The 13,343-nt window shown below is 39.2% G+C and overlaps 1 protein-coding gene across 1 annotated transcript in view; it reads left to right on the plus strand.

Annotated features, from left to right (window-relative positions):
* Nucleotides 1-1,185: 1,185 nt before the first annotated feature.
* Nucleotides 1,186-13,343, plus strand: part of GPR149 (G protein-coupled receptor 149) — a gene marked incomplete at its 5' end in the record, with an annotated part of 70,918 nt that continues 58,760 nt past the window's right edge. The window contains 3 exons of the mRNA XM_079922669.1: nt 1,186-2,196; nt 3,298-3,490; nt 8,615-9,072. Coding sequence (XP_079778795.1) covers nt 1,186-2,196; nt 3,298-3,490; nt 8,615-9,072 — 1,662 coding nt within the window. The remainder of the gene's footprint in view (nt 2,197-3,297; nt 3,491-8,614; nt 9,073-13,343) is intronic.

Genomic DNA, 13,343 nt, shown 5'->3' on the forward strand with positions numbered 1-13,343 from the left:
TTGTACAAAACACCCCAATACTCTGGTTAAAAATGTTTTTGTGAGATAACTTCCTTTTTACTCCCTATATAATGCCATCTGACTTTAACAACTAGAAATATTATTTATTCAAATGGAAGCTTGCTTGCTTTATGACATTGACATAAAATAGTTACATGGCTAAAGTTAGAACGGCTCCACCCAAAGATTCTGCAAAATCTTTAGTGTGGTGAGGACCATAATGACATTCTTATTAGTAAGTACAATACATATTTTTAAAACAAACAAAGCTGGTACCTCCTATTTTCTTAAAAATGGCATTGATGATATTCTTCCTGCAGTGGATTATGGAACAGAGAGGTCTAGATAAGAGTAAAAGCAGCCCCTTAGTAGAGTAGCTTGGACTCTCAAAGCGGTTATCTGTCATTCACATCAAGCCTGAGCAAGTATTTGGGTTAGTTTTATATGTCAAAACCGAAGGGGAAGGCTTAGCAAAAACATTGTCTCTTGCTCCGAATAAGGCAGGCTGAGGAGATGTACATCATTTCGCTCACACACTGGACTCCCCTCCCTTTTGTTCCTGCTTCTCTCCTGCTTGGAGCTGACTCCTCCTTCCTGCAGCTCTGAGGATCACAGGCTGATTGAAGAACACAGCGGTTCCGATGGGGAGCTGTGCTCAGTGACTCACTCTCTCTCTCATTTTCTCTCTGTCTCTCTGTCTCTGAACCGGCAAAGCTGAAAACTGCCTGAAAAGCTCTCTGCCTTTGAATCCAGCTCTGGAACCAAATGCATCATTTTACTGCTCTTAAAAACTGAATAGAGTTTGATTACCTCAAGCCAAAGCTGCTTTGCTCCATAAGAAGGACCCGAAAGGACCCACACATCATTGTTTTTCAATCTACTTGAGGAGGTTTTGCTTTCATGCCTGAAACGTGCTGGTTTCAGGAGGGAGTTTTTGGTTTGTCTGTTTTTAATTGAAATGTTGAAAAGTTTCTTATTGCTGCTTTAAGTGGAACCCAATTTTAAAATATGGGTTGAGTCAGATCTAAAGGAGAGTTGTCCATTTTCTGCCGGGACTGACTGGTGAACATCTTGAGGGAAACTTGGTAGGAGATAATGAGATCTGATTTGCAACTAACAGCCATGCTTAATTTTGAGAATATTTATAGACTCATTGAAAAAGAAATTAAATATTGACCAAGGATAATGTCTGTATTTCTCAGTAACTTATCAACAAATGACTCTAGCCTGTGGAAAGAAAATCATAATTCGACAGATCTTTTAAATCCGCCAGGAACCGTGAATATATATCTTTTTTGCCTGACATGCTTAATGACTCTCGCAGCCCTGGCAGGCAGCATTTATTCACTAGTTTCCCTAATGAAAACGCGGAACAGAACTGTTGTGTCCATGCTTGTGGCTTCCTGGTCTGGGGATGATCTCATGAGCGTCTTGTCGGTGACCATCTTCATGTTTTTGCAGTGGCCAAATGAGGTCTCTGACTACTTCCAGTCTCTGTGCACCACCTCTGCCTTACTATATTTATGCCAGGGCCTCTCGAGCAACTTGAAGGCGACTCTCTTAGTCTCCTACAACTTTTACACGATGCACAGGGCTGTGGGGAGCCAGGCAGCCTCCAGAAGATCCGGCCAGGTGCTCGGCGTGGCGCTGACGGTGTGGGCAGCCAGTCTGCTGCTCTCCGCGCTTCCTCTGTGCGGCTGGGGCGCCTTTGTACGCACGCCTTGGGGCTGCCTGGCCGACTGCTCCAGCTCCTACGTGCTGCTACTTTTCGCTGTGTACACTTCGGCCTTCGGACTCCTCGCCGGCCTCTCGGTCCCCCTCACTCACCAGTTGCTGTGTTCGGAGGAGCCACCAAGACTCCACGCCAACTACCAGGAGATTTCCCGCGGAGCTTCCACTCCAGGGACCCCTTCAACGCGGGGGAGAATGCTTTCCCCGTCCCCAGATGATGCTCCGGGCCCGGCCCTGCGGTGCTCGGGAGGATGCTCCCCGAGCTCGGACACCGTGTTTGGACCGGGTCTGCCCGCGAGGGCAGGGCTGGGGCCGGGGCGCGGTGCTACCGCTGTGGCTGGAGCCTGCAGGCGTGAGGACCGGGGGACTCTCTATGGCACCAGGAGCTTCACCGTGAGCGTAGCGCAGAAGCGCTTTTCTTTGATCTTAGCGATGACAAAAGTCACCCTTTGGCTACCCATGATGGTAAAAGTGCGGTTGCTCACAGCGCGCGGGGGGGTGTGCCAGGCAGTATGAGTGCGTGTTGAGACCACCCTCCCCGGTTTGGAGGGTCACCCAGAGACGTGCATTAAGTCCGCTTACGAATGTATCTCACTTGGTTTTAGAGAAGCACTTGGAGGAAGGCAGTTCATGGGTAGGACTAGCAGCCGCGAAGCCTTTGCTGCTAAGTGCTTCTCGGTTCAAAACTGGGGAGGAGGGGCTTCCCTGGTGGAGCAGTGGTTGGGAGTCCGCCTGCCAGTGCGGGGGGTGCGGATTCGTGCCCCGGTCCCTGCGCGTCCGGAGCCTGTGCTCCGGAACGGGAGGGGCCACAGCAGTGAGAGGCCCGCGTGCCAAAAAAAAAAAAAAAAAAGAAAAAACTGGGGAGGAGTATGGGGAGCGCTTTCAGGCGCGAGAGACTTAGTTTTCTGAGATCTCTCATGATCAAGGGTGTCCTTTTCTCTCGTAGCGATATCTGGGAGTATTCAGTAAAGAGGGTTTTTGCCCCCAATCCTCTGTCATGCCCTTCTCTCTGCTCCATTCCTCCCTAGTAAGGACACCGCCCATCCCCAGCAGGGAGACAGGAGAGGCGTGGTCAGGAGTAGAGACAGCAGAAAGTAGAGAAAACAGGCTTTTGTTCAAGCCTCCAGGAAAGAGCCCAGCTGAGAGGTGGCAGGTGGTGCCCTAGTGTGACAAGCATAACCTGGCAGAGGTGAGGGGCCAGGGATGTGACAAAGGACATCTGGAGTACCAGGTACAGGTTTCACACATGCTTGCCTGTTTTCTGGGATAGCATTTTCTGTATTGTGACTGTGTTTCCCTAGTGGAAACTTGAGCTGGCAGCTAGCACAGACCAGGCTGTCAAGAGTGGAAACCCTCAAAGCCTGTGCAGTCTGGAGCAGCGGGCCTCCTCCCAAGGATTCCCAGTCCATCACCCAAACTGAGGATGCCAGCCCAGGAATAGAGCTTCTGGCTCTCAGACAGGAAAGGGCCCTGGAGGAGGGAGCTGGGGCAGCATGCTTGAGGGAAAGGCTTGGCAAAATGGAAAATGTTATCCTAGGATAGGTCTGAAGCTCTCTGCTTTTGCAGATCCACATGGTGGTCCAGCACGTCGTGGGGTTTCAGAGCCTTCCCTTTGAGACGCTCAGCTTTCTGCTAACCCTCCTGGCCACCGCTGTAACTCCAGTGTTTGTCTTGTCCAAACACTGGACACACTTGCCCTGTGGCTGCATCATCAACTGCAAGCAGAACACATATGCAGTGACGTCTGATGGGAAAAAACGTAAGTCCTGAACAGTGCAGAGGTTGGGAACAATATGCATATGGTCAAATACAGAAAGGTGGTCTGTTGAGAGAGTTGCCTTAGTAGGGGATGAAGAGTCCAAGGACAAATGAAGTGGTAAATGGAAGAAATTATAATGTGAAACAAGTGTTAGCACAATATTGGAGTAAGTTTTAAATGAGGCAAGTTTAAAACAGCTCTGTGAACTGCTTGTACATTGAATAATTATTTTAGGTAAGAAAAGAAGAGAATTTATTCAAACCAGCATGAAGTCAACAAAGGCCTTTAGGTGTTATATCTACCATAGGTCTTAGCCTAGAGTAGAAAATAACTCCCCCTCCCAAATCTACGTATGAGAAGTCTGCATCTTTGAAAAGTTAAAAACTCATTATATTAAAGTTCATTATTGCTGAGTGGAACAGTAAAGAAAAGCATTTTCTTTAGTTTGCTGCTTATATTCTTCCAGGGTTTTGGAAAGTTTTCAGAGTAAGCAATAGGAGTGACTAAAAACAGTTCCAAAACAAATTTTAAGTGTTTGCCTCTGCTTTTAGAAAACATACATATATACACAAAACAACCCCACAAACACCTATAATTTCAAAAAAGGACAAAGGTGGCAGAGTTTGTCAATGTATGTTCATGTATGAATCTAGCCATGCCAGTTACTTAAAACAAACAAACAAACCAAAAAAAAAAAACAACAACTATGTTCTAAAGAGTACCTCTAGACCAAGAGTGCGGTCAATTATAAAACTCACTGGAGTGTAATTGTTCCTATTCTGAGAACAGGAAAAGTTGAAGAATGACCTGTATATTTTGACTCTTCCATAAGGAAAAGGATATGTTTTTGTCATTCCAGACAAAAGATAGGATGTTCTACCATTTAATAAATCTAAGACTGCATTAGTGTATGCTGAATTAACTGTTCCATTAATTGTCCTTTGCTCAGAATAAGCAAGTATATTATTCTTTAACAGAGAAGAAAGAATAAATAAAAACAGTCCATCTTAGACTATTTTAGGGCTATGAAAACTGGAGACTATTAAAGAATATTCTGCAATCAGTTCTTCAACAGGTTTATTTTATAAACATTAAATAGTCATGAACTGGTCATTTTCCATGTATTCATGACATTTAATGTCTAGATAATTTTCAAATGACCAGAAGATTTTTTTAGTGTTAAGGATGCCATGAAGTTTTATTGTTAATAGATGCCAAATTCATCTATGCCCTTAAAATAAAATAGCCATGGAACTTGTAATAATTATGTGCTTTTGGATATTAATATCCAGAGCAACAGTGACACAGAAAATTAATAATAAATCTTTTTGAACCACATAGAAGAACACAGAACATGTAAAAATCACTTACAAGCCTGAAAGTTCTACCATTCTATCAAACATTAATATTTTGTCACTAAATTAATGAACTAACCCCATCTTATAGTATTTAAAATTGTGAGAGAGACAAGAAGAGTTTAGGGCAGTCACTTTTAAGAACTGAAGGGCACCTTTATCAGAGCTGAAAACAAAGCAATGCAACAGATCTATCACTATAAATGGTCTAGGAAGCACTTCTGTCTTATACTGCACAAAATAGAAGAAACTACAGCAGACTAGCAGAATCAATAATCCTGCTAATATCTCATGTTTGAAATTAGAACCATGCCTTTCAAGATCAAAATAATATTTTTCCTCTAAAATTATCGTTGCCCTTATTTGTATTCATTTTAAAATTTCAGGGAAGGTGTTGAAATGTGAGCTTAGAGAGGCGTGGCTTCGAAAATAAAATGTTGTGAGAAACGTTAGTTTAAAATGGCTCCATTCTCTTTTTTTTTTTTTTTTTACATCTTTATTGGGGTATAATTGCTTTACAATGGTGTGTTAGTTTCTGCTTTATAACAAAGTGAATCAGCTATACATATACATATATCCCCATATCTCCTCCCTCTTGCGTCTCCCTCCCACCCTCCCTATCCCACCCTTCTAGGTGGTCACAAAGCACTGAGCTGATCTCCCTGTGCTGTGGCTGCTTCCCACTAGCTAGCTATTTTACATTTGGTAGTGAATATATGTCCATGGCACTCTCTCACTTGATCCTAGGCTCTGCCACAGGAAAATTATAAGAATGATGTACTTTCCTTGTCTGAGGACCCACCATAAATTTTCCTATTGCTAGGATGACACAAAAACAGAATTTTGAAACTCCAAAGATGGCTCATCCTCTGGTGGGCAGGTGCTTGATCAGTTATAGTACTTTGATTCTATGTAGTTATAGTACTTTGATGGCTCCAGTGTCACATTTAAGCTTTTTCTCCTTAACAAATTAATATCCCCCTTTTACATTCTTTTGCTGGGAACTCCAGAAGCAAGAAAAGGAAAATATTTTTTCCTAACTCATATTTACCGTAGGTTCATTTTGGTGATGTAAGCATAATTCTACATCTCAGCTTCACTGTATGGATACTGAGAGACATGCAGCCAGAATATGAATGTCAGTAATGGAAAATAATTTCCAGAAATAATAGTTCTCTCCTGTTTTCAACAATAATCTGTATTACTAGTGTCTCAAAACAAAAGTTGTTTAAAAAAAGCTGGTTTTAACACAGAGGTCTCAGGTGGTAGACATATGGATTGGATATGGCTTTCAGACCCATTTGGTTTGCATGACATGATGCGTTCTTTTTTAAATTAAATAAACAGTTAAAATAAAATATTTTCTATAAAAATCAGATTTTCAGCTTCTGTTTTTTGACAAAGTCAAATTATCTGCTGACATGTTACTCTGAAGAATTATGTATATTTATAAGCTGATATAATTACTTATGTCTAAAATTGTCATTAGTAAGATGTGATTAAAAGCAGAAGACTAGAGCTATTTCATGCCTTATTCAGGGTTTTGCTTTTCAGAGCAAATGTAACATTATACTTATTTTTCATAAGTGTACTATAGACTTCAAAAGACCCTGACTCTATTCTTCTAAGTTTCTTGTAAGTTACTAGTCAAATGTTGTCAACTCTGTTTTGTTGTTATAGCCTATTACCTTCATTGGTTAGTCAGAATTTACCTCTAGTGTTAAGGAAAAGTCAATAACAAGAAATGTTTCTATTGGTTACATTTCATAATTAATGTACTTCCCTTAACTCAAAGATAGCACATCAGGGACATTCTGCTTCCATTAACATATTTCATGGATCTGATTAGCAGTAAAGCAATTTCACATAGAGGTTAATGACTTCAATTCTGGAATCAGCTTTAAATTAAAATCTCTTTACCAGGTAAGTAATCTTAGGTAGGTTTCTTCTATAAGCCTCAGTTTTCTCAAATGCAAAATAGAACCAATATGCCTTTTATTATGTAGGGTTGTTGTTTTGTTAAATGTCATGACCTTTGTGCATAACTGTCCCTGGAATGCTCTAGTTCCCCACTGTATGTTTCTCAATCACACTTCCTTCTCATAGCCTACCTCAGACTGCTTCTTGCACCCAGTGATGTGGAAGGAGATTCTCCACCGACACATTCTGCACAGTTCTTTAAAAACCTTACTCACTTTTGCTTTATATATTTCATAGTTATAATACACAGATAATAAAATATATAGCCATAGATATCCATTTATATGATAAAGTTGGGATTTTGACAGTTTTTATTTGCTTAATATCCTTGAATTGACCACTTGTCACTTTATAACTTTTTTTTAGAGAAAAAGGAAACCCAACAATAACTAAAACGTCCTTTTAATTACTTCAGCTTTCACACTATTAAAGTAACTTAAAAATTCTAATTTAATTTTACTGGACTATATTACTAGAAAAAGTTAAGTAGTACTGTAAATGAAATAGTGTATAATGTTAACATCTGTTTCTACTTTTCCATTTTCTTTGAATAGAAATTTTTGTTTGTATCTTGGCTCAATGAATGTTTTGGCTCAAATAATGAGTGATACCTATAAATTCTCTTTCAGTCAGCAGAATTGGTTTGTAAATCTTCAGTTCTGAGACTATTTCAGTAATAGAATCAGCATATGAATGACATGAGGTTGTATTGTAAAATGAATCAAATTTTACCTGTTCTCATAGAAATTTTATAGTTTTTAATAAATTTTTCCACCAAGGATAGCTAAATGTGTGCTAATAAAACACAGAACTATCCAAGTAGAAAAAAAGTTTTGAAATGAGCCATGTTTGAAAGATGAAAATCAAAACATTACATTGCATTTTGTCTACCATCTTGATATAGCTTCATTCTTAATACACAAAAATTATCTAGTATTTAATGACGTTCACATACAACAATTGTATCACTTCTGTCACATTCTCATGTGTTATTCTACTAAGACTTTATACAGTATTCACCAAATAGCAGTGCTATATGTAAGATACCATCATATTTCACCTAATTTAAACCATGGAAAGTTTTATGTGTTCCTGCGAAACTGCTCTTGTAGTTAATCAGGTATATACATGTTGTAAAGTGCTTCAGTTCACAGAAATATGTCTATATACTCTTCTTTAAAATTCATTTCAAATTTATTCAGAAATGTACATATTATTTTTAAAAGTTTAAAAACTGTATTATAGCATTATCTAATTTTTACTGTATGCATTTATAAACATATAAATGTCAGGAATGATATACATCAAAATATTTAAAGCAGTTATATCGTTGTTGGTATTGCCAGCAGAATAGCTCAAGTAATATTAAGAGCTTTTTAATAATTAAGTTGTAGCAAAATAAAGTTTATAAACAATGTATTTTATCCCCAAATAAAGAAATGTAGAGATAATTGGTAGACTGATAGAGCTAAAACTAAAACTGAGTGGATATGAGACTATTCTAATTTATGGATCAATATTTTACATAAAATTTCTTTAAAGACTTCAGTGTTCTGGGGTTGTATGTATTTCAAGCCTTCCATTGTGTAAGTGAGAACAGTTAGGCCCAGAGTGATAAGATGGTTGAATTTGTGAGGCACAGTTGCTTTGCATAATTGACAAGAAGTAAACGAAGATAATTCAACTAATCAGGTTGAATTCACTTTCCTATTTTTACTCATTTTGTATATCCAAGCACTGTTTATATCTATCTTCCTAATCATGGAATTTTGTTTTTGTTTTTACATAGCCAAGAGGAGATGCTTTGAATTCAATCTATCATTTCAACGAAGTTATGGAATTTATAAAATAGCACATGAAGATTACTATGATGATGATGAAAATTCAACATCCTATCACAATCCCATGAACTATGAGTGCAAAACTACAAAAGACTCTCAGAGAGACTCTCATAATGTATTCAATGCCATAAAGGTGGAAATCAGCACCACGCCCTCTCTGGACAGCTCCACGCTAAAAGGCATCAACAAATGCACAAACACTGATATTATAGATGCTAAACAGGATTCCCACAATGAAAAGGATGTTGATCCACTGCTCTCTGAAAAAAAAGAAGGTGATATTAAATATGATGAAACCACCCTTTTGGAAGGGCCAGAAAGAAGACTTTCTCATGAAGAGAGTCACAAACCAGACCTTTCAGACTGGGAATGGTGTAGGAGTAAATCAGAAAGAACCCCTCGTCAGGTACAGTAAAGGTTGTTATTCCTCTTAAATTAAAAGTAATACCAAATATGACAGCATGCAAAAAAATTATCCGTTGCTTATTTCATTCATCCAACTCCAAGGTTATCTTCACTTAACTCAATTAATTTCCATAATACTAAGTTTTATTTCAAAGTGTCTTTTTAAAATTTTTTAATTCTACATTTTCAGTCAAATTCTATCTATTTTGGAATTGGCAGAGCTAAACAGGATCTTTGAGACGAGCCTCTACTTTAACCTCAGGTAATCTGTGTAAATTCAGACTAGACTCTCAAAACTTATTTCAAATTAGTAAACTTGTAGGTTTTATATTTTTTCTTCACCTGAAAAGTTTACACAAGTGTCCAAAACAGGTTTTGGGGCAAATGTTTATCCAACTACCAGTAAACAGGTAGTCCTTTTGCAACTCTACTATTCACATAGCTTGGCTATTAGTCTTTTTTGTTTGTTTTAAATTTTATTTCTTTATTTTTTTATACAGCAGGTTCTTTTTTTTTTAAACATCTTTATTAGAATATAATTGCTTTACAATGGAGTGTTAGTTTGTGCTGTATAACAAAGTGAATCAGCTATACGTATACATATATCCCCATATCCCCTCCCCCGTGCATCTCCCTCCTATCCTCCCAATCCCACCCCGCTAGGTGGACACAAAGCACTGAGCTGATCTCCCTGTGCTATGCAGCTGCTTCCCACTAGCTATCTATTTTACATTTGTTAGTGAATATATGTCCATGCCACTCTCCCACTTCATCCCAGCTTACCCTTCCCCCTCCCCATGTCCTGCAGTCCATTCTCTATGTCTGCATCTTGATTCCTGTCCTGCCCCTGGGTTCTTCAGAACCATTTTTTTTTTAGATTCCATATAGATTGTGTTAGCATACAGAATTTGTTTTTCTCTATCTGACTTACTTCACTCTGTATGACAGTCTCTAGATCCATCCACCTCACTACAAATAACTGAGTTTCATTTCTTTTTATGGCTGAGTAATATTCCATTATATACATGTGCCATATCTTCTTTATCCATTCATCTGTCAATGGACACTTATGTTGCTTCCATTTCCTGGCTATTGTAAATAGAGCTGCAATGAACATTGTGGTACATGACCCTTTTGAATTATGGTTTTCTCAGGGTATATGCCAGGAGTGGGATTGCTGGGTATTATGATAGTTCGATTTTTAGATTTTAAGGAATCTCCATACTGTTCTCCATAGTGGCTGTATCAATTTACATTCCCACCAACACTGCAAGAGGGTTCCCTTTTCTCCACACCCTCTCCAGCCTTTATTGTTTGTAGATTTTTTGATGATGGCCATGCTGACTGGTGTGAGGTGATACCTCATTGTAGTTTTGTTTTTTTTTTTTTAATTTGCTGTACGCGGGCCTCTCACTGTTGTGGCCTCTCCCGTTGCGGAGCACAGGCTCCGGACGCGCAGGCTCAGTGGCCATGGCTCACGGGTCCAGCTGCTCCGCGGCATGTGGGATCCTCCCGGACCGGGGCACAAACCCGTGTCCCCTGCATCGGCAGGCGGACTCTCAACCACTGCGCCACCAGGGAAGCCCCCTCATTGTAGTTTTGATTTGCATTTCTCTACTGATTAGTGATGTTGAGCATTCTTTCATGTGTCTGTTGGCGATCTGTGTATCTTCTTTGGAGAAATGTCTATTTAGGTCTTCTGCCGATTTTTGGATTGGGTCGTTTGTTTTTTTGATATTGAGCTGCATGAGCTGCTTGTATATTTTGGAGATTAAATCTTTGTCAGTTGCTTCATTTCCAAATATTACTCCCATTCTGAGGGAAGTCTTTTCGCCTTGTTTATGGTTTCCTTTGCTGTGCAAAAGCTTTTAAGTTGCATTAGGTCCCTTTGTTTATTTTTGTTTTTATTTCCGTTTCTCTAGGAGGTGGATCAAAAAGGATCTTGCTGAGATTGATATCATGGAGTGTTCTGCCTATGTCTTCCTCTAAGAGTTTTATAGTGTCTTGCCTTACGTTTAGTCTTTAATCCATTTTGAGTTTATTTTTGTATATGGTGTTAAGGAGTGTTCTGATTTCATTCTTTTACCTGTAGCTGTCCAGTTTTCCCAGCACCATTTCTTGAAGAAGCTGTCCATTCTCCATTGTATATTCTTGCCTCCTTTATCAAAGATAAGGTGACCTTATGTGTGTGGGTTTATCTCTGGCCTTTCTGTCCTGTTCCATTGATCTATATTTCTGGTTTTGTGCCAGTACCACACTGTCTTGATTACTATAGCTTTGTAGTCAGGGAGCCTGATTCCTCCAGCTCCGTTTCTCTTTCTCAAGATCGCTTTGGCTATTGGGGGTCTTTTGTGTTTCTATACAAATTGTGAAATGTTTTGTTCTAGTCCTGTGAAAAATGCCATTGGTAGTTTGACAGGGATTGCATTGCATCTGTAGATTGCTTTGGGTAGTAGAGTCATTTTCACAATGTTGATTCTTCCAATCCAAGAACATGGTATATCTCTCCATCTGTTTGTACCATCTTTAATTTCTTTCACCAGTGTCTTATAGTTTTCTGCGTACAGGTCTTTTGTCTCCTTAGGTAGGTTTATTACTAGGTATTTTATTCTCTTTGTTGCAGTGGTAAATGGGAGTGTTTCCTTAATTTCTCTTTCAGATTTTTCATCATTAGTGTTTAGGAATGCCAGAGATTTCTGTGCATTAATTTTGTATCCTGCTACTTTACCAAATTCATTGATTAGCTCTAGTAGTTTTCTGGTAGCATCTTTAGGATTCTCTATGTATAGTATCATGTCATCTGCAAACAGTGACAATTTTACTTCTTGTTTTCTGATGTGGACTCCTTTTATTTCGTTTTCTTCTCTTATTGCTGTGGCTAAAACTTCCAAAACTATGTTGAATAGTAGTGGTGAGAGTGGGCAACCTTGTCTTCTTCCTGATCTTAGTGGAAATGGTTTCAGTTTTTCACCATTGAGAACAATGTTGGCTGTGGGTTTGTCATTTATGGCCTTAATTATATTGAGATAGGTTCACTCTATGCCTACTTTCTGGAGGGTTTTTATCATAAATTGGTGTTGAATTTTCTCAAAAGATTTTTCTGCATCTATTGAGATGATCATATGAATTTTCTCCTTCAATTTGTTAATACGGTTTATCATATTGATTGATTTGCATATATTGAAGAATCCTTGCACTCCTGGGATAAACCCCACTTGCTCATGGTGTATGATCCTTTTAATGTGCTGTTGGATTCTGTTTGCTAGTGTTTTATTGAGGATTTTTGCATGTTCATCAGTGATATTGGCCTGTAGTTTTCTTTTTTGTGGCATCTTTGTCTGATTTTGGTATCAGGGGGATGGTGGCTTTGTAGAATGAGTTTGGGAGTGTTCCTCCCTCTGCTCTATTTTGGAAGAGTTTGAGAAGGATAGGTGTTAGCTCTTCTCTAAATGTTTGATAGAATTCACCTGTGAAACCATCTTTCCTGACCTTTTCTTTGTTGGAAGATTTTTTTTTTTTTTTTTGCGGTACGCGGGCCTCTCACCGTCATGGCCTCTCCCGTTGTGGAGCACAGGCTCCAGATGCACAGGCTCAGTGGCCGTGGCTCATGGGCCCAGCCGCTCTGCAGCATGTGGGATCTTCCTGGACCAGGGCACTAACCCGTGTCCCCTGCATCGGCAGGCGGACTCTCAACCACTGTGCCACCAGGGAAGCCCTGTTGGAAGATTTTTAATCACAGTTTCAATTTCAGCGCTTGTGATTGGTCTGTTTTTATTTTCTATTTCTTCCTGGTTCAGTCTCAGATGGCTGTGCTTTTCTAAGAATTTGTCCATTTCTTCCAGGTTGTCCATTTTATTGGCATATAGTTGCTTGTAGTAATCACTCATGATCCTTTGTATTTCTGCAGTCTCAGTTGTTACTTCTCCTTTTTCATTTCTAATTCTATTTATTTGGGTCTTCTCCCTTTTTTTTCTTGATGAGTCTGGCTAATGGTTTATCAATTTTGTTTATCTTCTCAAAGAACCAGCTTTTAGTTTTATTGATCTTTGCTCTCCTTTCCTTCATTCTTTTTCATTTATTTCTGATCTGATCTTTATGATTTCTTTCCTTCAGCTAACTTGGGGTTTTTGTCCTTCTTTCTCTAATTGCTTTAGGTGTAAAGTTAGGTTGTTTATTTGAGATATTTCTTGTTTCTTGAGGTAGGATTGTATTGCTATAAACTTCTCTCTTAGAACTGCTTTTGCTGCATCCCATAGGTTTTGGGTCATTGTG

Source organism: Stenella coeruleoalba (assembly GCF_951394435.1).
Source record: "Stenella coeruleoalba genome assembly, chromosome: 5".
In the NCBI taxonomy this organism is placed as follows: domain Eukaryota; kingdom Metazoa; phylum Chordata; class Mammalia; order Artiodactyla; family Delphinidae; genus Stenella; species Stenella coeruleoalba.